This window comes from Silene latifolia, chromosome 10, assembly GCF_048544455.1.
Source record: "Silene latifolia isolate original U9 population chromosome 10, ASM4854445v1, whole genome shotgun sequence".
In the NCBI taxonomy this organism is placed as follows: domain Eukaryota; kingdom Viridiplantae; phylum Streptophyta; class Magnoliopsida; order Caryophyllales; family Caryophyllaceae; genus Silene; species Silene latifolia.
Genome location: NC_133535.1, coordinates 16796479 through 16823512, shown reverse-complemented (window position 1 = coordinate 16823512; position 27034 = coordinate 16796479). Strand labels below are relative to the sequence as shown.

At 38.2% G+C, this 27034-nt stretch overlaps 1 protein-coding gene across 1 annotated transcript; it reads right to left on the bottom strand.

Moving 5' to 3' along the window:
• Positions 1 to 367: 367 nt before the first annotated feature.
• On the bottom strand, positions 368 to 24754 carry LOC141607192 (uncharacterized). The gene is made up of 4 exons (XM_074426552.1): positions 23578 to 24754; positions 22948 to 23463; positions 21829 to 22359; positions 368 to 1530 (listed from the first exon to the last, which is right to left on the bottom strand). The coding sequence occupies exons 1-4, from the start codon at positions 24752 to 24754 to the stop codon at positions 368 to 370; spliced, it is 3387 nt and encodes a 1128-aa protein (XP_074282653.1).
• Between the last annotated feature and the right edge of the window lie 2280 nt (positions 24755 to 27034).

Genomic DNA, 27034 nt, shown 5'->3' with positions numbered 1-27034 from the left:
TCTTCACATATGCCCTTGAGTTGGTATACTATCACTAAAACACACATTAAACCATCCTAACATGCTAAAAACATTAACGAAAATGTAAATGATTTAATTATAATGCAAGAATTAAAGGATGCGATTAATTTAAACATGCAAAATGCAATAAAAACAATGCAATGCGGAATTTAAATATGCAAGGGAAAGAAATATTTACAAACTTTTGCCGTTTATTTAACGTCGATGGCTCGACAAAGTTGCATCTTCATTAATTTGAGTAAACTGGATCAACAAGGTGGAGTGTTTCCACTTCACCCACTTCAATTCCTTCATGATAATGCTTAAGCCTTTGACCATTCACTTTCAACACCTTCCCAGATTTCAATCATTTGATTTCAATTGCTCCATATGGGAAGACACGAACCACTTCATATGGTCCCATCCACCTAGACCTCAATTTCCCGGAGAAAAGTCTAAGCCGATTTTGAAAGAGTAAGACTTTCTCTCCCACTTGAAACACTCTTCTTGAAATCATATTATCGTGCCATGCTCTTGTTCTTGCCTTGTAAATGGAAGCATTCTCATAAGCATCATTCCGAATTTCTTCCAATTCTTGAAGTTGAAGTTTCCTATGAAGGCCCGCTTCATTCATTTGCAAGTTGAACGACTTGACCGCCCAATAAGCTCGATGCTCAACCTCTACGGGTAGATGACACGGTTTCCCAAAGAGTAAGCGGTAAGGTGACATCCCGATTGGAGTTTTGTAAGCCGTGCGAAAGGCCCACAAGGCATCATCCAACCTCAAGCTCCAATCCTTGCGGTCGGGATTCACCGTCTTCTCAAGGATAGCCTTAATCTCCCTATTAGAAACCTCGGCTTGACCGTTGGTTTGAGGGAGATAGGCGGTTGAGACTTTATGAAGTACCCCATACTTTTTTAGAAGAGCTCCAATGGCTTTGTTGCAAAAGTGAGTGCCACGGTCGCTTATCAAGGCTTTTGGAAAGCCAAACCGATAAAAGATGTTGGTTTTGATAAATTCTCCAACTACCTTTGCATCATCGGTCTTGGTGGCTTTAGCCTCCACCCACTTGGACACATAGTCCACCGCCAAAAGTATATAAACATTGCCACAAGATGCGGGAAATGGTCCCATGAAGTCATTACCCCACACATCAAATATTTCACAATAGATCATGGGTGTTTGTGGCATTTGTCCTCTTTTTGAAATGTTGCCAACTCTTTGGCATCTATCACATGTCTTCACTATGGCATGAGCATCTCGGAATAATGTGGGCCAAAAGAAACCGCTTTCCAAGACCTTTCTAGCCGTCTTCTTGGCTCCAAAATGCCCACCGCAAGCATACTCGTGACAAAATTTAAGAATTGGAAGGATTTCGGTATCCGGGACACATCTCCTAATAACTTGATCGGCACAAAATTTCCAAAGATATAGGTCATCCCACACATAGTATGTAGCATCACTCTTGATCTTATCTCGTTGGGAGTGAGAAAGACCCTTTGGAAACTCTTGTAAGACCAAAAAGTTGACTATATGGGCATACCATGGTTCAATGGAGGACAATGCTAGGAGTGTGTCATCCGGAAAGGAAGCATGTATTGGTGATTCCAAGACTTCTTGAGGCTTCTCTTGCACAATTCTACTTAGGTGATCCGCCACCGTGTTAGTTGTTGATGTGACCATAATTAGAGCACATTTAGTCCCCGAATTAGCCTTGTTCCCATGCTTTTTAGTGCATATTTCGGTCATTTATTATCTTTAGTTCTTTGTTTTGCATATTCTTTGAGGTTTTGTGTCCTTGGTAGGAAAGGAGTGCAAACCTTGCATTTTCATGGCAAAATGAGACTAAATTGATTGAATTCAATGACCAAGCATCAAGGAGAGACAAGATTAGAAGGCCTTTGTACATACTATAGTAGATGGGCAATGATGAGAAAAGATCCTTGCATCCCTAAGGATTTTATGAAGAAAAGGGAAGAAAAGAAGAAGAAATGAGACTGCACAGCAATCCGTGCGTCTTCCCCAGAAAACGCCCGTCTCCCTCACCACAATCCGTGCGTCTTCTCCCCAAGACGCCCGGGCAGCAACTCCAGAAGACGCCCGTCTTCACTCCAAGACGCCCGGGCAAAGACCACAGAATCCGCCCGTCCCGTGCTAAAGACGCACGGATTCCCAGGCAGACAATTTCGCTTCTTCAAGCTTCAAGAAAGATGCCCATCCTTCCAAAAATACCGGCGTTTCCTTAAGTAGGGACTTAATCGCCATTTAAGCCCTTAGTTAACCCTAATTCCTGTTGGAATATGTGTCTTCCGACAATAATGCGATCACGACTGTTGATCATGATGATCACATGTTTAAATCTCATTATAAAGAATACAATTGGGAAGTAATATTGTTACTGTCAACTGGTCAACATATATCGGTAATGATTGGTCGACTAGAGTTTGACATTCGTCGTGCGACGGTGGTGATCGATTGACCCCCTAGGTCATACCTATAGGGCAACGCTCTTAATTGATTATTTAATTAATCGTATAACGTTACGAGTTAATTAAATTATTTGAAAATTGACGGACGATTTTGGAAGTAAAATTTACGTATCATATTAAAATGTGATTAAATGAGATACGGTCTGAGTAATCGAATTGTATCATTACTCGGATGAAATTATTGTTTAAAGAAACAATTCAAATTGAATGAATTTTTATAAATACAATCAGTTGTGATTTATAAATGGAAAAATATTTTGGTACAAGTAATTATGAAATTACTAAGTCAATTTTGTATGTGACGTATTTTAATAATACGTTGATTTTTAATATGTTAAAAATACACAACAAATTTATGCTACATGTGACATGTTACATATTGACAAATTGACAAAAATAATATGGATCCCATATTATCAAGTGTACCGAAATTAAGGGGTGGTTTAAGCTAATATTGTGTTTGATTAAGATAATGGAAAACACAATGATTACCTACATTCCTAGCCATGCAACCCTAATGCTCATTGTAAAGAACAATTCAAGCATGCATTGGCTCCCCTTAATCCCTCCTCCCACCCGGTTTTCCACTAAGAAAGGCAAAGGTTTTTGCCTTATATTTTTCAAATACACTACATTCATTTAGTTAGTGTATTATTCATTCAACCACTCATCTAAAATAAGAGTTTTTAGAGAGATAATAAGCTCCCATTCTTCCTTCTTCAAAACCGAAAATAATTAAGTGTTTATAATATTTTGGGTCAATTTTCTACTAAATTAATATTGTACTAGTTCATATAATATTAATTTTATTAAGAGTAAAGCCTTGGGTATTAAGCTTAGGGAGAGATCCTATACTTGGATCTTTGTTCTTCCATTAAAGGAAAGCTCAAGAACAAAAGAAAAGGAGATTTCTTTTGTGCCCATAAAACCGAAACATCCAATGTAAGAACATGATTTCTCCTCTATTTTGCTCATTTGTTTGCATGCATAAAATCCATATTTAATTTTATGACAAATTAAATCAAATTAAATCATAACATATATGAATATGTAAGTATTTAGATCTACTTTTCCTTCAATCGGTATCAAGAGCCACGGTTGTTTGCATGCAAATCGGTTAAAAGTTTTTCCGAGTTATAAAGATTAACATATAAAACTTGTAAAATTTGTGTTATTATGATATATCATGAAATTAATTCATGCATGTTAATATTTCAGGTCCTAAAATGTTTTAGGATATTTTGGTTAATTTTACGGATTTTTATTGTTCATATTATACAATAATGGCATTTAAATATGATTTTATGAGTAAAAATGTCATTTTCGGTCTAAAATTAGCTATACTTCGAATTTTCCAGTGATTTTTGGATATGTTGTCACATATATTATTTTGAGATAACCTGTAAATTTTCATAATTTTTGGACTTGTTATGCTCAAAAAATGGATTTTTCATTATTAAATTCGGATTTAGGTGAAAAATAGGTTAATATGAGTTAAATTTCTAATCTGGTCATAGAAATTTAATATGTTGTCACATGAAATTTTACAAGATGTGTGTAAAATAATTGGCTATAAAGAAGTCTTTTTGCATGATTTATGGATTTTTGAAGAAAAATAGCATAAATAGTGACATTATTAGTGAAAAATTAATAAAACATAATCTATGACTTAGGAAAAACGTCTAATGTTGCATTTTATTATCTTTTTCAGATCTAAAATTGAAAAGTTAATGAATATAATTTTTCCATGTTTTTATGATTATTTTAGTTAAAACCGATAAACCGCAACATTGTTTTTCCGGAAAAATTTCGAAATTTTTAACCTAATATTTTGAACATTATGAGTGTCATGGTATTTTTCCAGAATGTTCATGAGTTTAAATTTCAAATTTTGAATTTATTTGAAATTTTGTGATTTATTTGAAGTTTATAGCTTATTTTTGTAATTTTTAGTCCATTAATGAACAATTTTATAAATATGAGTTAATTATGGTCAAATTATTAGTGAAGACTAAATTTTGAGTCCTAAGAGGTTAGGGTAATTAACTTATGTATAAATATGAATTTATGTAATTTTTGTGATTATAAAATGTTGAAATCACGCAAATCCGTAAAAACCGAGTAATATACGATATTGGCTAATTAAAGGCGATTTAGCATAAAATTGGGCATGTTCATACATATTATAATGCTGCATTTTCTTTATGATTGTCATAATTTTTAATTTATGTAATTTTGAATTATGTAATTTTACTTAGTATGGCCTTAGATTTAATTGGTATTTCCCGAAATGTATGGGAATATCGATTCGGTTGTAATTTTATTGTGATCTCGTATCACCGTTTTGTAATTTAATAAATTTATTTTATTTTAGTTACAAATGTATAATAGGAAATTATGTAATTTATTATGTAATTTTATTCATTCTGGAGTTCCCAAAGACGGATTTCTTCAAGAATGGCGATACATAAAGACGGTGTTACCTCGAGATGCGTGCCACAACCGAAGTTCAAGGGACCAATGGAGTTGGTTTCCGAATATGTAATAGTTAAATAGTTTTTCTATTTTAGGAAGGGCCATACTAGGATTTATTTATTTATTTTTATGCTTGCATTTTATTTTATGTCACATGCATCGCTAAATCGCCATAACTAAAACATGCATCATCATCTTCTTTATCGAGTTTATCGACCGTGTCAATTAGAATTATCGTAGTTCACCGCTTTAGTTCACTTAAAACGTGATAGATAATAAATTGACATGACCTCTCGCTAAAACAATTAATTGAGACATAGCCTTACCAAATAGTAGAAACCATGAAAACCTATTTCGCGAGGGAGTGCACTCGGCTACCCCGGGGTACAAACCTTGTTACGTAGGGGAAGTGGGTGATAAATGTCTAATCCACCGAATTCATGTTGATAAAGGTTTCATCGGCTACCCCGTGCCTAAGTTGATGTGGGTTTGGATAATGGATACATTTATTCGAAATTTGGATTGAACTCAACAAAAGTAATTGATAAGGGTTTCATCGGCTACCCCGTGCCCTTGTTGATGTGTTTTGGGCTATAGATAAACATTAGAGTAAGTTTATCGACCAAGAGTTCTAAAAGTAGAATCGATTAAAAAGTTAATCCACCGAGTTATATTGATAAAGGTTTCATCGGCTACCCTGTGCCTAAGTCGATATGAATTTGGGTCTTGGAATCATTTATCTAGTTGGGTAGAGGTCACTAGAAAAATGCATAAAACTTGTTTAAATTAAATTTTTACGAGTATTATTATTATTAAAACAACATTTGTTTTACTCCTATTTTGTTTTGTAGACCGCTTCTATTTCTCATAACAAATGGCAAATCCAAACACCAACGCCACGCCTCTCACTAATACTTCATGGCTCCGATCCTTTAGGGATCGATGTAAACTTGAAAAGAATGGGTCAAATTTCTCCGATTGGGATGCCCAACTCAAATTAGCCGCCCAAGGTGACGACAAGCTTCGTTACCTTACCGAGGCCTCTCCACCCGAACCTAACACTAGGTCGACCACCGCCACTAGGGAAGCATATGAGGCTTACCATAAGAAGTCCGCCGCAATGAAAAATGTCTTGATATTTGCGATGGAGGCGGACCTCCAAAGGAGAGCCTTTAAAATGGGCAATGCTAATGAGATTTACTCCAAACTTGTGACCATGTTTTAACAAACTCCGCGGATCGTCCAATATGAGGCGGCCGCGGCATTCTTTGATCTCGACTTCAAAGAGGGCCAAAAGGTTAGCCCTCATGTGCTCAAACTCATGGAGCTTGTCGAGACCTTGAAAATTCAAAAGGTTGAAATCCCCAAAGAACTCATTGTAGATAGGATTCTACACTCCTTGTCCAAAGTGAAAGCGTATGTTCAATTCCGGGTGAATTTTAACATGCAAGACAAGGATGTGTCTCTTGAGGAGTTGCACAAGTTACTTGTGCAAGCCGAAAGGGACATGGGGTTAAATGTGAACCCTCCCAAGGATGTGCTTAACATAAGCACTAAGAGTAAGGGGAAGTTCAAGAAGAATGGGAGAAAGGGCAAGAAGCAAGCTCCCACATTCACCAAAGCTAAGACTTGTGAAGCTAGCACCTCAAAGATCAAGAAGGGTCCTCTTGATAAATGCCATTATTGTAATGGTATGGGACATTGGAAAAGAAATTGTTCCAAATACCTTGGTGATATTAAGGCTGGAAAGATCACTCCAAAGAGGTAAATGACTATCCTTCTTTTATGTTTCTAATTCAACTATGGTATTATGATGCAAAGTTGTGATAATGTATCTCCCTTTTTATTGTAAATAGGGCCTCCACTAAGCAAAGACAAGGGAAAGGAAAAGCAAGCATGAGAAACCATCAAGAAGCTAGGGATAGCTTTCATGGAGCTTTGCTTTTCATTGTCTTATTTTAAATTATGTTTTGAATTTTAGAACCTTGAGTTTCCGTGTTCGACATGGAAAGGTATTTTGGATAATGGTTTGTATTTTGGATAATAGTGACTTGGTTTGCAACCCAAGTCACCCGTTTTATCATTTATCCTTTTATGTTCTAAAATTCATCTTTAAATGCTTGCTCTTAGAAACATAAGATCATTCGCTTAAAGTGATCTAATAGACAAATATAATGACGGGTTTCATTATATGTCCACATGCTTAAGGCTTGTGTATGATCATTTATAAAGCAATTTTGAGTCTATGAACTCTCTTAAAGGAATGTCAATCACCAAGTACACATATGAAATCTAATACTATTAGTCAAACTATGAGGTAGTTCTCCTTATACTTCAACATCATTATTTGTGTCTCATATGCTATCTTTGAATCTATAGTGTATTTATTCTAAAGATAGAGTGGGAGAAAAATGAGGACACAACACACAAGGCAAGATAAAATTGTGTACTTGTGTAAATAAAGATCTACGCAAGAGAGAATGATTTGAATAAAGGTATATCTATTCACAATTGTATACCGAATAGATGAGATCTATGGTCTCAAGTAAGTTCTATATGACTAAAGAGACCATGTGAAGTAATCGAAAGAACATATTCTTGAGATAACTATGTGAGGACACCAAAAGAAAGTTTTGGAAGAAAAAATGACTAATGTAAAGTCTTACCAAGTTTTTGACTAAGTTCTATATGATAAATTTTGACCAATAGTTTCAACCTTGAGATTTACTTAAGAGCCTAAATGAATCAAAGTTACATACTAGTTATGATCGAGTTGCAAAATTTGATATACCGATATCTTCAATGGCCAAAGTTTTAACCTCGCAAATGTCATTGCTTAACCTCATTATCAAATGGTTAAACCTCCTTCCAAAAGGGTTTTTGCGAAGGACGTATTCTAGATATTGTTTATATTCGAATAATGACATTGCTACACATCATTATGACATGAGTGTATTGAAGATCTAAAATCTCTTTCCGTAAGGTTGAGATGAGACCACTTCAAAATAGGTATTTTGAAAGGATATGATGGGAACATATATGGTTTTATCCTAATAACTTGGCAATGCAATTTATATTTCAATTCTTGACAAATTTCGATTGAGAAGTCAATTTCAAAATGTGTGAAATTGAGTGGGAGTTAAGAAATTCTCATGTGGAGACATGGAATTTAGTGGGAGCTATCATCCTTTGAATGTTTACAACTCATCACTCATTAAAAAATGACGAGCTAATACCTTCTTTCATAAAGAAGCATTTGAGTTTTCAATTCTGGATGAAAATGGACTATGATGAATCCAATTACATCAAGGGATGTTGGATTAGTATTAAGAGATACACATCGTATCAACATTCACATAGGTTATTCATGTAAATGAAAATGGAATTGCCATTAGCAGTCATGGTCGTTCATTGAACCTATGAACGGTTGATCTCATGATTATTAGTAACTAATGTTTCCGCCATTAGAATAATCATGTACATGTCCAATTATGAATCATATGCATAAGAGCATGATGATGGATGGTAAGCCATAATAGAAACGTCATGAATTCTCGAATAGAATCCGATGAGCGATTTCGGTGTTTGTCAGAATGCTCTTATATGTGTCAAGAGGTTGCGCATATTAATGAAAATCCGAGCACATGTAAGGATTTATGAGAATCCTTAACCTTTCAAGCTAGAAAGAGAAATAAGAAGTTTTGGAAAGATACTTAGTTGAATAAGAAGTTACTCAAAACTAATCCTTCCTAACTATGCTAGGACTTGTGAGAAGTGCTAGGCTAATCATCTTGTCAAATTGTTGCAAGACTCTACAAAACATGTACCTAGTGCATTGTGTGTGGATGGAGTACTTGATCGGTACAAGTTATATCATTCACCACAAATTCGTTCGTTATGTGATAATCGATAAGAAAGTTCTTTCAAGTTAAAGAACCAAAACCAAGGTCGGGAACCTTGATGTGTACTTGGTAAGATTCATGCTATGAGAGAGAACATGAATGTAAAGGAAATTGCAAGTTTAAGAAGTTTGAACATATGGACACATGGCATGTTAAACTTCTATTGCAATCAATGAGTGTTTACACTTACGACATACATCACAAGGTTGTAATATGATATTGACTACCCGAGTGTGATGTCGACATTTGTCGTTTGAGTTATTATTAACTCACCTTGTACATTGTTATATCCAAACGGGTTGTAGAGACAATTGAACCCCGTTAAAGTGAACATGGATTAACATTGTATTTGCCCATAGTTACTTGTATGAGGTGACGTCTCGAAGTGACTAGAGTGTGATGCGATTGATGGCAAGTTCAAGTGCCATAGAGTCATGTGAGATGACTAGTCGATCACATAGGCAAACTGTTAGGAACATTTTGTCGGGCCTAATGACCGCTTATAGAGTTCTGGAAATTTATATAACCTGGTCGTGGCGAGAGCTACTATAGTATTCAAATGAGTCGATTCTTTTGACTAAAGACTATTCGCCTAAGATGGCACAGTTTCAGATTAACTTTGATTTGTGTTACTACGACCTTCGTAAATGGGGTCAAATGGGCATATTTTGGGTTATGATGGTTGTGGCTAGTCGAAGGGAATGAGTGTGATAGGAATTGTCCACCCCTAGTCAGGGTTATAACAATATCTCAGGGCCACTCGAGGAGTAATGAACTGGAAATGCGTGGCCACGCTCGGAAAGTATCTATGATAGATAAGTCCGGTCAATCAGTTATTCTCCAGATCGAGGAAACCACTCTCGATATGATCACTTGCAAGTACGACCTGAAAGACACCTTGCATTGAGTGGGAGATAGTAATAGGACAAGAGAATTGGTGACGCACACTTGTCGAGGACAAGTGGGAGATTGTTGGAATATGTGTCCTCCGACAATAATGCGATCACGACTGTTGATCATGATGATCACATGTTTAAATCTCATTATAAAGAATACAATTGGGAAGTAATATTGTTATGTCAATCGGTCAACATATATCGGTAATGATTGGTCGACTAGAGTTTGACATTACTGTCGTGCGACGGTGGTGATCGATTGACCCCTAGGTCATACCTATAGGGCAACGCTCTTAATTGATTATTTAATTAATCGTATAACGTTACGAGTTAATTAAATTATTTGAAAATTGACGGACGATTTTGGAAGTAAAATTTACGTATCATATTAAAATGTGATTAAATGAGATACGGTCTGAGTAATCGAATTGTATCATTACTCGGATGAAATTATTGTTTAAAGAAACAATTCAAATTGAATGAATTTTTATAAATACAATCAGTTGTGATTTATAAATGGAAAAATATTTTGGTACAAGTAATTATGAAATTACTAAGTCAATTTTGTATGTGACGTATTTTAATAATACGTTGATTGTTAATATGTTAAAAATACACAACAAATTTATGCTACATGTGACATGTTACATATTGACAAATTGACAAAAATAATATGGATCCCATATTATCAAGTGTACCGAAATTAAGGGGTGGTTTAAGCTAATATTGTGTTTGATTAAGATAATGGAAAACACAATGATTACCTACATTCCTAGCCATGCAACCCTAATGCTCATTGTAAAGAACAATTCAAGCATGCATTGGCTCCCCTTAATCCCTCCTCCCACCCGGTTTTCCACTAAGAAAGGCAAAGGTTTTTGCCTTATATTTTTCAAATACACTACATTCATTTAGTTATTGTATTATTCATTCAACCACTCATCTAAAATAAGAGTTTTTAGAGAGATAATAAGCTCCCATTCTTTCTTCTTCAAATCCGAAAATAATTAAGTGTTTATAATATTTTGGGTCAATTTTCTACTAAATTAATATTGTACTAGTTCATATAATATTAATTTTATTAAGAGTAAAGCCTTGGGTATTAAGCTTAGGGAGAGATCCTATACTTGGATCTTGGTTCTTCCATTAAAGGAAAGCTTAAGAACAAAAGAAAAGGAGATTTCTTTTGTGCACATAAAACCGAAACATCCAATGTAAGAACATGATTTCTCCTCTATTTTGCTCATTTGTTTGCATGCATAAAATCCATATTTAATTTTATGACAAATTAAATCAAATTAAATCATAACATATATGAATATGTAAGTATTTAGATCTACTTTTCTTTCAATTCCTACACCTAATCCCCACTATAAATACCCCATTAGTCTAATTAGAAGAGCATGTTCTTCTTAGCAATATTTAGTGTAGTTAATATCAATCAAATCTCTCTTTAATATTGTAATCAACAATTAATCAAGTTTTAATACAAGTTTTATTTCCTTAATCTCTCTCTTGTTCATCCTTTATTTTTGGGTAATTGAAGATTATTTGGGTTATTATTGGGAGATTGACAACCTTCCAATCAAGCATCAAGTACTTCTTTTATTCTTTGCTTTATTATTGGAATCATTAGTAGGTATAATTCTCTTAATCCCTTTTTAATTATTGCTAATTACTTTCATTTATTCATGATGTTTCACTTTGTTGGTATGATTGACAACCTTGCAAGCATGTTCAACATGATAATGAGTGAGTAGTTCCTTAGCTAGGGTTAATGGGTAATTAGGGGAAACCAACATGGGGAATGATTCATGCTTAAATTAATATGCTTTCATGGTTTATTTGCTTGCTTGCTTTGATCTCAACTCATGCACATGTTATATTTGATGAAATGCGAGCCTATGAATCCTTGCATTTTTTACCCATCGCCTATCTTTTCAATGAGACTTGTAAGACATAAACCAACTCGAGTCTCATTAGACCATGCATGTTGTTGAGTAGGGAAGACTAAGTCGACTTGTAAGTGTTGTACAATCTAATCGATTCGGCTTCGGGACCCAAACTTTCCTAGGATTGTAAGATATAAACCAACTCAATCCATCACAACAATAATTGCTTGCTTATAATTTGAGAACATGTTTGTATGATCAATTCCCATGAATCCCCTATGACCCCATGACACCCTAGTGCTTTTTATCAATTGTTTACATCCCTTTTAATTCATCTTGCTTGTTTACTTTCATTGCTATTTAGTTTAGTGATCTTCTATTCAAACCCCAATTGTGACACCCCTAAGACACCACTAGTTGCAATAGAAATCTCATCTCAATTCCCGTCCCTTGGGATCCGACCTTTACTTGCCTCTTTACTAATTGTAGAGTTGTTTGTGAAGTTATAAATTGTGTTTTGGTCTAGGTGCTCCTAACGACAAGTTACCGAAAAGATTGTCCCGACCAAAAATGGCGCCGTTGCCGGGGACGGTGTTAACTTGATTTAGATTTTCTTACATTGTTATTAGTTGTGTCTTTCTTTGCCTTGGGGAAGTAAAACTCCTCAAGGTTTGTTCTAATTGTTTTCAAGTTGTTTGATATTTTGCAAGATGGACCTTATAGATTGTTTTGTAGAGGACCACTTAAGTATACCTTTCTTCAAAGATCCCATGCAAGCATTGGAAGCTTTGGAAGCAAGTGAGGCTAAAAATATGTATTGGGAATTGGAGGTAGATCTTTTTGAGGCCGCTCTAGCTAACAAAGAACTTACTCATGCACAATCCTAGTTGGGGCATAACATCCTTGTGGAAGCATGTCAAGTGTCAACCTATAGAGGATGAGCAATCCATCCTAGAAGACATCTTACAAGCTCAAGAGCAAGGGGAATGCATCATGGAACTCGAATGTGATGAGATTGATGAGAATGAAGAACAAGTTGAATATGCTATGAGAATGGAATGTCTAATGGAAATGAAGCAAATTCTCAATGAAACCCCAAAGGAGGAAAGTGAGGTACAAACTCCTATCTTAAAACCCCTTCCCCCAAATTTGAAATATGCTTACCTTGATAAATCAAAGACCAAGCCCGTGATTGTTAATGATAGACTTGATGAGAACCAATTGGGAAAATTGCTTGATGTGTTGAAAAAACATGAGAAGGCTATAGGTTATAGTCTAGATGACCTTAAGGGGATAAGTCCCAACTTTTGCATGCATAGAATTCATCTAGAGGAAGACCATGGACCTACCATTCAACCTCAAAGAAGATTAAACCCCCACATGCAAGAAGTTCTCAAAGGAGAGGTTATGAAATTACTTGATGCGGGAATCATATATCCCATATCGGACTCTTTGTGGGTTAGCCCCGTTCAAGTGGTACCTAAGAAAGGAGGTACCACGGTAGTGACAAATGAAAAGAATGAGCTAATACCCACAAGGATGATCACCGGTTGGCGTATGTGTATTGACTACCGAAAATTGAATTCCGCAACAAGAAAGGATCATTTTCCCCTACCATTCATTGACCAAATGCTTGAGAGATTAGCCTCCAACAAATTCTTTTGTTACCTTGACGGGTATTCGGGATTCTTCCAAATCCCTATACACCCGGATGACCAACATAAGACCATCTTCACATGCCCTTATGGTACTTTTGCATATAGGAGGATGCCTTTTGGTTTATGTAATGCCCCCGCCACTTTCCAAAGATGCATGATGAGTGTCTTCTCCGACTACCTAGAGACCATAATGGAAGTTTTTATGGATGATTTTAGTGTTTATGGAAAGGACTTTGACTCATGTTTGCATAATCTTTCTCTTGTGTTGCAAAAATGTGAAGATGTTAGTCTTGTTTTAAATTGGGAAAAGTGTCACTTCATGGTCAATGAAGGAATTGTTTTGGGTCATTTAATCTCGGAAAAGGGCATCGAGGTCGATAAAGCTAAAGTTGAGATGATAGAGAAACTCCCACCTCCCGTGAATGTTAGAGGGGTGAGAAGTTTTCTCAGTCACGCGGGTTTCTATCGCCGTTTCATAAAAGATTTTTCGAAAATAGCGAAACCCCTCACTCAACTCTTGCTTAAAGATGCCCAATTCCATTTCACTCATGAGTGTGTTGAAGCCTTTAATAGAATCAAGGAAGCACTAATCTCGGCACCGATCATTCAACCTCCAAATTGGGAACTACCGTTCGAGATTATGTGTGATGCTAGTAACTACGCCGTTGGAGCGGTTCTTGGCCAACGGGTAGGAAGAGCTCTTCATGCCATCTACTATATAAGCAAGACTCTTTATCCCTCCCAAGTGAATTATGATACCACCGAGAAAGAGCTTCTTGCCATTGTCTATGCTTTAGACAAATTCCGTTCCTACTTACTTGGATCCAAGGTGATTGTCTTTTCGGATCACCGTGCTCTCCGACATCTCTTGATAAAGAAGGAGGCAAAACCAAGGTTGTTGAGATGGATCTTGCTTCTTCAAGAATTTGACTTAGAAATAAGAGACAAGAAAGGAGCCGAAAATGTAGTGGCAGATCACTTTTCAAGGATCCGGTTTCATGATGAACAAGGAGAAACCCCGATCAATGACTCATTTCCCGACGATATTTTGATGGCCATTCAAACACACCTTGAAAGGCATATCACCCCATGGTTTGCCGATTATGCCAACTATATTGTTGGATGGGTACTCCGTCCAAATTTGAACCACAACCAAAGAAAGAGGTTCCTATTCGAAGGAAAGAGGTACTTTTGGGATGACCCAAACCTCTACAAAGAGTGTAGTGATGGGCTCTACCGGAGATGCATCCCTGAATGGGAAGTCCAAGGAATCTTGGAAGGATGTCACTCATCACCCTATGGTGGGCACCACGGAGGAAGGAGGACCATTGCAAAAATTCTTCAATCAGGCTTCTATCTGCCTACAATGTTTCAAGACACAAGGGAATTCATCATTCATTGCGATGCTTGTCAAAGAACGGGGAATATCTCTTGGAGGAACGAAATGCCACAAAGGGGCATTCTAGAGGTGGATATCTTCGATGTTTGGGGGATCGACTACCAAGGCCCCTTTGTGACATCCAATGGGAATAAGTACATCCTTGTGGCCGTAGACTATGTCTCAAAGTGGGTGGAGGCAATTGCCACTCCAAATGATGATGCAAAAACGGTCACCAAGCTCTTCAAGAAAATAATCTTCCCAATATTTGGAGTTCCTAGAGCAATCATAAGTGATGGAGGAACGCATTTTCATGAAAAGAAACTCGCATCCCTTTTGATCAAATATGGTGTTCAACATAGAACCGGCTTGGGATATCATCCTCAAACAAGCGGTCAAGTTGAAGTTTCAAATAGAGAGATCAAACAAATCCTTGAGAAAGTTGTGAACAAGACCCGAAAAGATTGGAGCACAAAGCTTGATGATGCTATTTGGGCTTATAGGACGGCCTATAAGACTCCCATAGGAGCCGCTCCTTACAAGCTTGTCTATGGAAAAGCATGTCATTTGCCAATCGAATTGGAGTACAAAGCTTTTTGGGCAATCCGAGCACTTAACCTTCATCTCAAATTGAGTGGTCAAAAGAGGATGGTTCAAATTCAAGAGTTGGAAGAATTCCGACTACAATCCTATGAGAACGCCAAGATTTACAAAGAAAAGACGAAATTACTCCATGACAAGAGGATTCGACAAAAAGCCTTGCACAAGGGGGACAAAGTCCTTCTATTCAATTCCCGCTACCGACTTTTTCCGGGAAAGTTGAACTCTAGATGGATGGGTACCTACGTGATCACCGAAGTTGGAAGATATGGGGATTTTGAAATCAAGGCGGAAGATGGAACCAGATTCAAAGTCAACGGTCAAAGGTTGAAGCCATACTATGAGGGAGCGTTTATTGGAGAGGTCGAGGCCACCTACCTCGCACCTCCTCATCCTTGAAAGAACCATCAAAAGGGAGAGTTTGGTGGAGTCCTCCCTAAACCACCACTTGTAAATATACTAACCCTCTAACTTGTATTTATAATTTTATTGCATTTCTTTATAAACATAAACTCTTTTCATGAGAGTAGGTGAGGGAGGGTCACTAACAAATTTTGAATGAAGGAAGGAACCAATCTTCAAGTGTGGGGAAGCATTTATGAGAGGAAAGCAAATCAAAGGAAAGATTCGCAGCTAGAATCCGGGCGTCTTCCCTAGAATCCGCCCGTCCCGCTGAAATCCGAGCGTTTTGGGAGGAAACCGGCCGTCCTTTTTAGCTGTGAAATTGAAAGTTTTGGGACTGTCAAAGAATCCGAGCGTCTCAGTAGGGAAAACGCTCGTCCTGAGGAATCCGTCCGTGTTTGAGAAAAGACGCCCATCTCGTCTTCAGAGAATCCGAGCGTCTTGGCGTCGGGACGCCCGTGTTTTTGGCGTCATATTTATGGAAAGTTAACTGTGACAAAATCCGGGCGTCTTCACTAGAATCCGCCCGTCCCAAGAAGCTGGAATCCGAGCGTCTTCTGCTCGAATCCGCCCGTCTTCCTGCGCTAATTCAGCCCGACGTTTCTTAATTTTATTACACCCCACCATACAATTTGTGACACATCACCCTTCCTTCCACTTGTATTATAAAAACCCACCACCTTATAACTCCAAAGCACACCCCAATCACTCTTTTACCCTACAAAATCAAAAAGCCCCAAATTTCTGGGGTTTTAAAGGCAACATTCAATCCACAAGGAGCATCTTTATTCTTTAACAAATCAAAAATTCCAGCTCAATAATCAAGGAATGGCACCAAGGAGATCTTCTTTTAGGGATAGGAGGAGACCAAGGATGAGGGGAAATTCTTCTACCTCCCATGTCAACACATTAAGAAGGGAGCATGAAGAAATCGTGGATCTTACAAGGCTTGATGACTTCTCAAATGTCGAATTTGTCAATGATGTGCAAAGACTAGTCTTCCACCGGCTTCTTCGTAAGAACATTCTTCCTACTAAGTTTTTATGTCATGATACTTTGAGGAAACTTGGGATTTATCACCAAGTAGAAGCTCTCTTTGAAGTATTTGGTCTCTCTACCCTTTTCCACATGTATGAGCAAACTTACCGATCCCTTGTGCTTGAGTTTTTGAGCTTTTTGAAGATTACAACCTTGAATAAAACTATATGCATAGAGTTTAGGTTGGAGAATGTTTAAGAATGATGACCCTTGTGGAATTCGCAAATGTGCTTGGTCTCGATGTCTCGCCTACCCGGCCATCGAAACCAAAGAAATATAGTGTTGAACCTTTGTGGAGGGCCATGACCGGCCGAGATTTCATACACACCAAGGAATGTCTCGCTTTTCATATCCAAAATCCTATCTTGAGACTTACTTATCGGTTCCTCTCCGGCACTCTACTTGCTTGCCGAGATCCGGCCATTGTGAATCAACTTGACCTTGTGTTTATGGAATCTTACCTCAATATTCAAGGAAGAAGTGTGTACCACTTCAATGCGCCTCTTGTGCTACTCGAAAAATGGGCAGAGTTTAGGAATGGTGATGATGATGGGATGAAACACATTGTAAATGGAGGGCTCATTACTAGGCTTGCAAAGCATTTTAATCCGAGATTCAATGAGAATAATGAGTATGCTTCTCTTTCGGGAAACACGAGGATAAATTAAGATCTTCTTCTTATTCATCATCATTGGATAACCCTTGAGGGGGTTGATAAGCGGATCAAGTGGATAACGAAAGGAAGTGATCCGATCTATCTTCCAATGACCGGCCTACCACGAATTTCCTCAAGAAGAGGACCTTTATCACCAATCCCATCCTACCTCATCCCTCCAAACCCAACCCAAGCAAGACAAGCATCACCACCTCCAAATCCCCAACAACAACAACAAGAGCAACAATCTCAAGATGAGAAGATCAAAGTGCCTCCCTACCCATTCCCTTATCAACCGTATAACCATCCTAACCCCTTTATCCTTCCCCGTGATGACTTTGTCATGGGAATTCTACAAGATTTGCACTTCCGACAATACGAAACCACCATGGATAATTACTATGCACTCTATCCTCAATACCACGATATGGTCCAAAAGGGAAAGATTAGTGAGGAGGGAGAATTTCCCTCTTGGGCACAAATGGACTTACTCTTCCCCAATTCGGAGAGGGCAAATGAAGGGGCAAACGGGATACAAGAGGAAGGGAGCAACAATTCTTGCGGAGGGGACACGGTGGAGCTTGAAAGTGAAGAGGACGAGTTCATGGACCCGAATATGAGTGATGCATCAAAGGAGATATGGGATAGTGATCTAGAGGGCGATGATGCCGATCTCTAGAGGATTTCTTCATAGCTAGGTGGAGCGGGCGAGAGGCACCCATCACAAGCTTAAGTGAAGTTTCCTCATCTCTTCTCTCTAGTTTTTAAATTTTCATGAAAAGAAGTTTGTGTTTTGTTAACTTGTATTTTATTTAATCTTGATCAGGGTTGGAGTAGTCCTAGCAACATAGAGGACTAACACCTCGGCCCCATTGAGGTGTTCTTATTTTATTGTTCCCACTTTTGAAAATCCAAAATGACAAATTTAGTTTCATGCATTGCATTTGTGTGCATGAACTACACCCAATCTTAGGACATTAGAAATAATGTCTAACTCGGTTTGGGGAAGTACATGCATACGCAACGGGAGGTAATCTAAATTACGCTCTCCGTCATAAACAAAAAAAACATGCATCATGTAGTGTAGATTAGTGTAGCTTGCATTTAGTGTAGAATTCATGCATCATGCTTGCATGATTTCCCATCATTTTGGCCATTGAGGACAATGCCCATATTAGTCTGGGGATGGGGAACTCTAACTTAACTTTTATTCAAAAATCCAAAAAATTGGAAAATTTCGAAAAACCATAAAAAATTGAAAAATCGAAAAAACCAAAAACAAGTTCATTTCCTTTGTAGTGTAGTCATGTATATATTGTTGTATATATTTTGTTTGTTTTACCCTTGTTCACATTGATCGACTACGCCACATCCGAGACATGAGGATATTGAAGACCGCATGGTATGATCTTTCCAATCTCCTTTTTCCTCTTTATGTTAATGACTATGTGGCTTTATTTTGATTGATGCAGTATAACAATGTGAACTTAGGTCTTGCATTTAGTTTATATGGCATATTAGTTGGTAGAAGCATTTGCATTAGGATGTTTATATGCTAGTTGCATCATGGCATGTAGTTGCATGTTAGAAAAACTTTGCGAAACCGTTTACTTGGGAAGCTTGACAAGTGTATATAGGCCCTAGTAGACGCTTTTTCTTCTTAAGACTTTGCTTGTTAGAATACTTGTAAAACACCCTAGGATGTGTCATGCTAGTATCCTTTGACCCATGGATTAAGGCCTAGTCAAGAGTACCTTGTGGTGTGATAACTCCTTGGCTACCGTTTATTCCAAGGTGACCCTTGAAACCATGCATCCATCCATCATCCATGTTCTACCACATTTTTATCATCAAAGGGAATGGGCACAAAAAGAAATCAATTTGAGTTCAATGAAATGAAAAGTGAAAGAAAGTTTGAAAAAAAATGCATCAAATTAAAAGAGGAGCAAAAATAGAACTCCTAAAGCTTCAAATATAAGCCACCCTCACTACATATGGGGTGACTTTAAAAATGTTCAAAAGAAATGCAAAGAAAAGTTGAAAGTTGTCAAGTGTTGAAATGCCAAAAATCAAAAGAAATGGCAAGAAAGTGTTCTCAAATGTCAAATTCCACAAGAAATTGGGGGGAAAAACAAAAACAAAAGCAAACTCCCAAAGTAAAACTCAAATATCTATTGATCCCTTTATCCATCGTATCCATTTTTGTGCATGGTAGAGAGGGGACGACCCTTCTTCTTGTCTAGGCAAGAGGGGGAATTCCGCGATCCTCCAGTGATTCTAACACCATAGGGAGTCTATTCTTGACAAAAGCATTTAACGATTGAGGACAAAGGTACTCTAGCTTGACACAACTTGGAGGTGATTTATTGGTATCCTTCTAGGCTTAGTAGTTTGAACAAATTATATCTATGAAGGAATGTGTACCCTTGAATTGCTTCCCTTGTAGATAATTTCCGCCACTTAGATGAGGAAAGTGGCTATTCTTTGGTAGATGCATCCATTATTTGATCATTTTGTGTGCTTAATGTTTGGATGTGTCGCCATTTTGGCAAGACCCACCTTGCCTTGCAAGAAGGCATCCTACCTCATGGTTGTCTTGTTGTGAGTTGAAGGGGCGGAGTGAGACCCGCTAATTGTCTCATATCGGCTATGTTATTAGGTTAGTTTTGGTCCTAGTCTTTGTCACCTCTTTACTCGGGACGCGCAAAGGTTCGGTTTGGGGATATTTGATGTGACCATAATTAGAGCACATTTAGTCCCCGAATTAGCCTTGTTCCCATGCTTTTTAGTGCATATTTGGGTCATTTATTATCTTTAGTTCTTTGTTTTGCATATTCTTTGAGGTTTTGTGTCCTTGGTAGGAAAGGAGTGCAAACCTTGCATTTTCATGGCAAAAGGAGACTAAATTGATTGAATTCAATGACCAAGCATCAAGGAGATACAAGATTAGAAGGCCTTTGTACATACTATAGTAGATGGGCAATGATGAGAAAAGAACCTTGCATCCCCGAGGAAATCCCAAGGATTTTATGAAGAAAAGGGAAGAAAAGAAGAAGAAATGAGACTGCACAGCAATCCGTGCGTCTTCCCCAGAAAACGCCCGTCTCCCTCACCACAATCCGTGCGTCTTCTCCCAAAGACGCCCGGGCAGCAACTCCAGAAGATGCCCGTCTTCACTCCAAGATGCCCGGGCAGAGACCACAGAATCCGCCCGTCCCGTGCTAAAGACGCACGGATTCCCAGGCAGACAATTTCGCTTCTTCAAGCTTCAAGAAAGATGCCCATCCTTCCAAAAATACCGGCGTTTCCTTAAGTAGGGACTTAATCGTCATTTAAGACCTTAGTTAACCCTAATTCCTACACCTAATCCCCACTATAAATACCCCATTAGTTTAATTAGAAGAGCATGTTCTTCTTAACAATATTTAGTGTAGTTAATATCAATCAAATCTCTCTTTAATATTGTAATCAACAATTAATCAAGTTTTAATACAAGTTTTATTTCCTTAATCTCTCTCTTGTTCATCCTTTATTTTTGGGTAATTGAAGATTATTTGGGTTATTATTGGGAGATTGACAACCTTCCAATCAAGCATCAAGTACTTCTTTTATTCTTGGCTTTATTATTGGAATCATTAGTAGGTATAATTCTCTTAATCCCTTTTTAACTATTGCTAATTACTTTCATTTATTCATCATGTTTCACTTTGTTGGTATGATTGACAACCTTGATAGCATGTTCAACATGATAATGAGTGAGTAGTTCCTTAGCTAGGGTTAATGGGTAATTAGGGAAAACCAACATGGGGAATGATTCATGCTTAAATTAATATGCTTTCATGGTTTATTTGCTTGCTTGTTTTGATCTCAACTCATGCACATGTTATGTTTGATGAAATGCGAGCCTATGAATCCTTGCATTTTTTACCCATCACCTATCTTTTCAATGAGACTTGTAAGACATAAACCAACTCGAGTCTCATTAGACCATGCATGTTGTTAAGTAGGGAAGACTAAGTCGACTTGTAGGTGTTGTACAATCTAATCGATTCGGCTCCGGGACCCAAACTTTCCTAGGATTGTAAGATATAAACCAACTCAATCCATCACAACAATAATTGCTTGCTTATAATTTGAGAACATGTTTGTATGATCAATTCCCATGAATCCCCTATGACCCCATGACACCCTAGTGCTTTTTATCAATTGTTTACATCCCTTTTAATTCATCTTGGTTGTTAACTTTCATTGCTATTTAGTTTAGTGATCTTCTATTCAAACCCCAATTGTGACACCCCTAAGACACCACTAGTTGCAATAGAAATCTCATCTCAATTCCCGTCCCTTGGGATCCGACCTTTACTTGCCTCTTTACTAATTGTAGAGTTGTTTGTGAAGTTATAAATTGTGTTTTGGTCTAGGTGCTCCTAACGACAAGTTACCGAAAAGATTGTCCCGACCAGTTGTGCCCTTCTTGTCTTTGAGTTCAACGTCAAACCCGCTCAAAAGTAGCACCCATCTCATCAAACGGGGATTGGACTCCTTCTTGTTCACCAAATGCCTTAAGGCGACATGATCCATGAAGATGATGACCTTGGCTCCAAGAATATAAGGTCGAAATTTCTCTAAGGCAAACACCACCGCAAGGAATTCTTTCTCGGTAGTTGTATAGTTTCTTTGAGCCTCATTCATCATTGTCGACGCATATTGGATAACTTGAGGTGCTCTTCTTACCCTTTGGCCAAGTACCGCACCAAGGTCATAATTGCTTGCGTCCGACATTATCTCAAACGGTTCATTCCAATTGGGAGGTTGAATTATAGGTGCCAAAATAAGCTTCTCCTTGAGCATGTCAAAAGCTCCCTTGCATTCTTCACTCATGACAAATTCACAATCCTTTTGAAGTAGCTTGCATAGAGGAGCGGCAATCTTGGGGAAATCTTTAATAAAACGCCGGTAGAACCCGGCATGTCCTAGGAAAGATCTCACTTAACGCACGTCAGTAGGATAAGGCAAGGTGCGAATGGTATCGACCTTGGCCTTATCAACCTCAATCCCCCTAGAGGAGATCACATGTCCCAAGACTATTCCTTCATCAACCATGAAATGGCATTTCTTATGGTTGAGAACGAGGTTGGTATCAATACACCTTTGCAAGACCCAAGTAAGATGACTCAAACAATCCTCAAAAGATTGGCCATGAACGGTAAAATCGTCCATGAATACCTCAATAAAGTCCTCAACATGATCCGAAAAGATACTCATCATGCACCTTTGGAACGTTCCCGGAGCATTACAAAGACCGAAAGGCATCTTTATATAGGCAAACGTTCCAAAGGGACATGTGAAGGTTGTTTTTGTTTGGTCCTCGGGTGCAATTGGGATTTGAAAATACCCCGAGTAGCCATCCAAAAAGTAATAAAAAGCTTTTCCCGCTAACCTCTCCAACATTTGATCCATGAAGGGAAGCGGGAAGTGATCTTTTCGGGTCACGGCATTGAGCCTACGGTAGTCGATACATACCCGCCACCCATTTTGAACTCGAGTAGGGGTTAAAACACCTTCATGATTCTCGACTACCGTTAGCCCGGATTTCTTTGGGACAACTTGGGTTGGACTAACCCATTGACTATCGAAGATAGGATAGATCATACCTACATGAAGGAGTTTGAGTACCTCTTTCTTCACAACATCCATCATTGGAGGGTTCAAACGCCTTTGTGGTTGTCGGACGGGCTTTGCTTCATCTTCAAGAAGAATGCGGTGCATGCATAAAGTGGGACTAATGCTTTTGATGTCGGCCATTGTCCACCCAATTGCTTCCTTGTGTTGCTTAAGAACTCGGATGAGAGCCTCTTCTTGCTCCTTAGTAAGCTTGCTTGAAATAATTACCGGTAAAGTTTCTTCATTTCCTAGAAATGCATACTTCAAGTGGCTTGGTAAGGGCTTCAATTCAACAATAGGAGGCTTGACAATAGAGGGAATGGGTTTATCTTTTGGTAGATCTTCTAACAATTTGGAAGAAAGGAAGCAAAAGTCCTGGACAGGGGAGAATTCGCACCGTGCGAATTCTGGGGCTGTAAAACTCGCACGGTGCGAGTTTACTGCTGCCTTCCGGATTTCTTCCTTTTCTTCCCATTCTTCCATTGGGGGATTTTCCTCTAGGTCCTTGATTGTTTCCTGCAAATTACAAGACAAAGCATACCCCGTATCCTCTCCAACCAATCCATTAGTCAAAACAACATCTAATGCATCAACTTTGCACAATTCATACACGGTTTGCACAATTGGTTCAAAAATTTCAAGAAAACACAAAGATGAAGTCTCGGATGGGTATTTCATAGCCTCATGTATGCTATACTCAATCTTTTCCCCCTCAAATTCCATTGTGAGGCGTCCACTAGATACATCAATCTTGGTGTTGGAAGTTCTCATGAAAGGCCTTCCCAACAAAATGGGAGTGGAGCCATTCTCGGGTTCCATTTCTATCACATAGAAGTCGGCGGGGAAAAGCATTTCCCCCACCTTCACCAAGACATCTTCCACAACCCCCTTAGGATAGATATTGGACCTATCGGCCAAAGAAATGATTGTACGAGTCGGTTTCAAAGGCCCTAACTTGAGTGACTCATAAAGGTAATTGGGCAAGACATTAATGGATGCACCTAAATCAAGCATAGCATGTTGACAATCCAAGTCACCAATTTTACAAGGGATGGTGAACATGCCCGGGTCACTACATTTTTGTGGCAACCGTTTTTGAAAAATTGCCGACACATGTTCACTAGCCCTTACCTTTTTCATGCTCTTTGCCTTATTGGACCTCTTAGTAGTGCACAACTCTTTCAAAAACTTTTCATTCTTGGGTACACTACTAAGAAGGTCAAGAAGTGGAATGTTTACCTCTACTTTACGAAAGATATCGTAAAGGTTTGAAGTCTTATTGTCAATTATCCTTGTATCATTCAAAACACTTGGAAATGGAGCTTGTGGCTCATATTCCGGAAGCAGTTCATTCACCCTTACTTGTTGAGGTGTAGATGCTTCCCCTTGTTCCACTACCACTTCAATTTCATCTTCAATCACATCCTCCACTTCATGAACAATAGGAAGTGGTATTGCCGTATTAGGAGCCTTGGGTGCCTCTACCAACTCTTTACCATTCCTCAAAGAGACCGCTTTTGCTTGTTCCTTGGTGGGTGGAGGAATGGTGTGAGAAGGGAGACTCCCTCCTTGGATGGGTTGAAAATTGAGTGTAGTGAGGATTTGACCAACTTGGGTCTCAAGGTTAACAAACCTAGAGTCGGTGAGTCGGTTTTGTTGAATCACGGCGGTTTGAAATTCCTTGGTATTGTTTTGCATTGCCATTTGATTCATGGTAAGAGTTTTCATCATCTCTTCCAAGGAATTTTGTGATTGGTTTTGATTTTGATTTGGCTTTTGAAATGAAGAGTTTGAAACCCCTTTTTTATTTTGATTTTGTTTTTGATTTTGGTTTTGGTTTCTTCCCCAACCCATATTTGGATGAGATTTCCACCCTTCATTGTAAGTGTTGGAATAGGGGTCAAAATTCCTAAACCCAATAGCCTTCACCGCTTCAATTACCTCCTCCGTTTGCAAAGATGGACACCCATCGGTGGGATGAGTTGGGTCATTACAAAGACCACAAAATTTCACATGAGAAGCACTCCCACCTCCTATTGTAAGTTCCTTGACCAAATTGGTAAGAAAATCAACTTTCTCCTCCATATGGTTGGAGCCTTGCCTTGAAGAGAATGTTCCACTTGTCTTCTTAATTCTCCTCCCAAAATTCCTAGAGCTTCCTACCAACCTTTCAATCAACTCATTTGCTTCTTGGACCGACATATATTCAATCCCTCCTTGGGTAGCGGCTTTAATCATCCTAGCATCATCCTCAAGTAGACCACCACAAAAGTTCAAGAGATGGTCGTGGTCGGTATACCCATGGTATGGGCAACTAGCAAGAAGTTGTTTAAACCTCTCCCAATACTCATACAAGTTCTCCCCATCCATTTGTTCAACATTACTTATTTCTTTCTTCAAATGAGATGAGAGACTAGCGGGAAAATACTTTTCTAAGAAAGCCTTCTTCATTAAATTCGAAGCGGTGATGCTCCCGGTAGGAAGATAATAAAGCCAATCGTTTGCCGCGTCCTTGAGTGAAAAAGGGAAGGCCCTTAGTTGAAGTTGCTCATCGGTAACCCCATTAGGCTTCATGCTTGAGCAAACCACATGAAATTTGTTTAGATGCTTGTTGGGATCTTCCGTGCTAAGTCCATGGAATTGGGGCAATTGGTGAATGAGACCGGACTTCAATTCAAAAGTGGCATTTTCCGCCAAGGCCGGAAAGGAGATACACAAGGGCACTTGTGTGAGATCCGGGGCGGTAAGTTCCTTAATGGTTCTAGGCCTTGGTGGGTTCTCTCTCTCTCTCTCTCTCTCCATGTCCATGTGGTTGTTCTTCCTCACGATCACCCATGATGATTTGAATGGGTATGGGTATGGTTTCAAAGGAAAGAGTGTTCTCTCCCGCTTGGTCTTGTTGAGTCACGGGGTTAACTTCTTCGATAACCGGGGTGTATCTTCTAATACCTCCTCCTATCCAAGCAAGTGATCTTTGAATTTCCGGGTTAAATGGAAAAAGTGGTTCACTTGAATTCCTAGTATTGACCATAAACAATTCTACACAAGAGCACACAATCAAAAAGTTCACACAAGTGATGAACAAGACACTATCAAAGAAGAAACAAAGATTAACTAACACAACTATCCTAAAACACCAATAAAAACACTAGCAAAACCGTTACCTTCCCCGGCAACGGCGCCAAAATTTGACACGCCTAAAATGTCGCAATAAAAGACGGCCAAATTAACAATTTATATACCACTAAACACACTAATTAACACTAATTATAAACTAGTAAAATAGTAAGCAAGGGATCGAACCCAAGAGAAGATGGGTTTTGCAATAGTGAAATTAAAAGAGCAATTAGAACAATTGTGACAACAATAACAACAAATATGTAAAAAGGGGGGTTTTTGGTTGAGTTTTCAAGGACAATTAAAAGAAATTCAAACAAGAGTATGAGGCAAGCAATCAAACAAGTGAGTTTTAAGATGGAAATTAATCAATTTTAAGAGAGACTTAACCCCACTCAAAGTTAGGCACTTTAGTTGACAAAACCCCTCAATCAATCCTTCTAATCAATATTATTGTCCTATTAGTGAGCTTAAATCTCCAAATTCCCTTAATTAGAAGTCAATCACAAGGAAATCACACTTAATAATTGACCCAACTTATCAACTCCTCTAGTGGAAATCACACACATAGATTCATTAACAAGAAGATGAAGCAATAGGAATCTAATAGGTGGAATTACTCACAATGAAATCACAATTAATGAGCAATCACAACTTAATCTCTCTAATGTTGATTAAACCAAGAAGAAATCACATTCATTAGTCTAATAACAAGTTGTTGCAACATGGGATTACAAGGAAATCACACTTAATAAACCCAACAACATATAAATTAAGGAACTTGGAAAGATTATGTAACAAGGAAATCACACTTAATCACAATAATCTAACAAGGATTCCAAAATTAAGCAATTAAACACAAGAGAT

Bases quoted from the DNA above. Each gene is read 5' to 3' on its own strand.
- LOC141607192 (XM_074426552.1), bottom strand. From the start codon at position 24,754: ATGGCAATGCAAAACAATACCAAGGAATTTCAAACCGCCGTGATTCAA. The intron at 22,360-22,947 runs GTGTTTTAACCC...GATCTTTCCTAG, and splicing joins GGTAGTCGAGAATCATGAAG to GACATGCCGGGTTCTACCGG. The intron at 1,531-21,828 runs GTAACTTGTCGT...ATGCCCATATAG, and splicing joins TGGTCGGGACAATCTTTTCG to TCAACTTTTTGGTCTTACAA.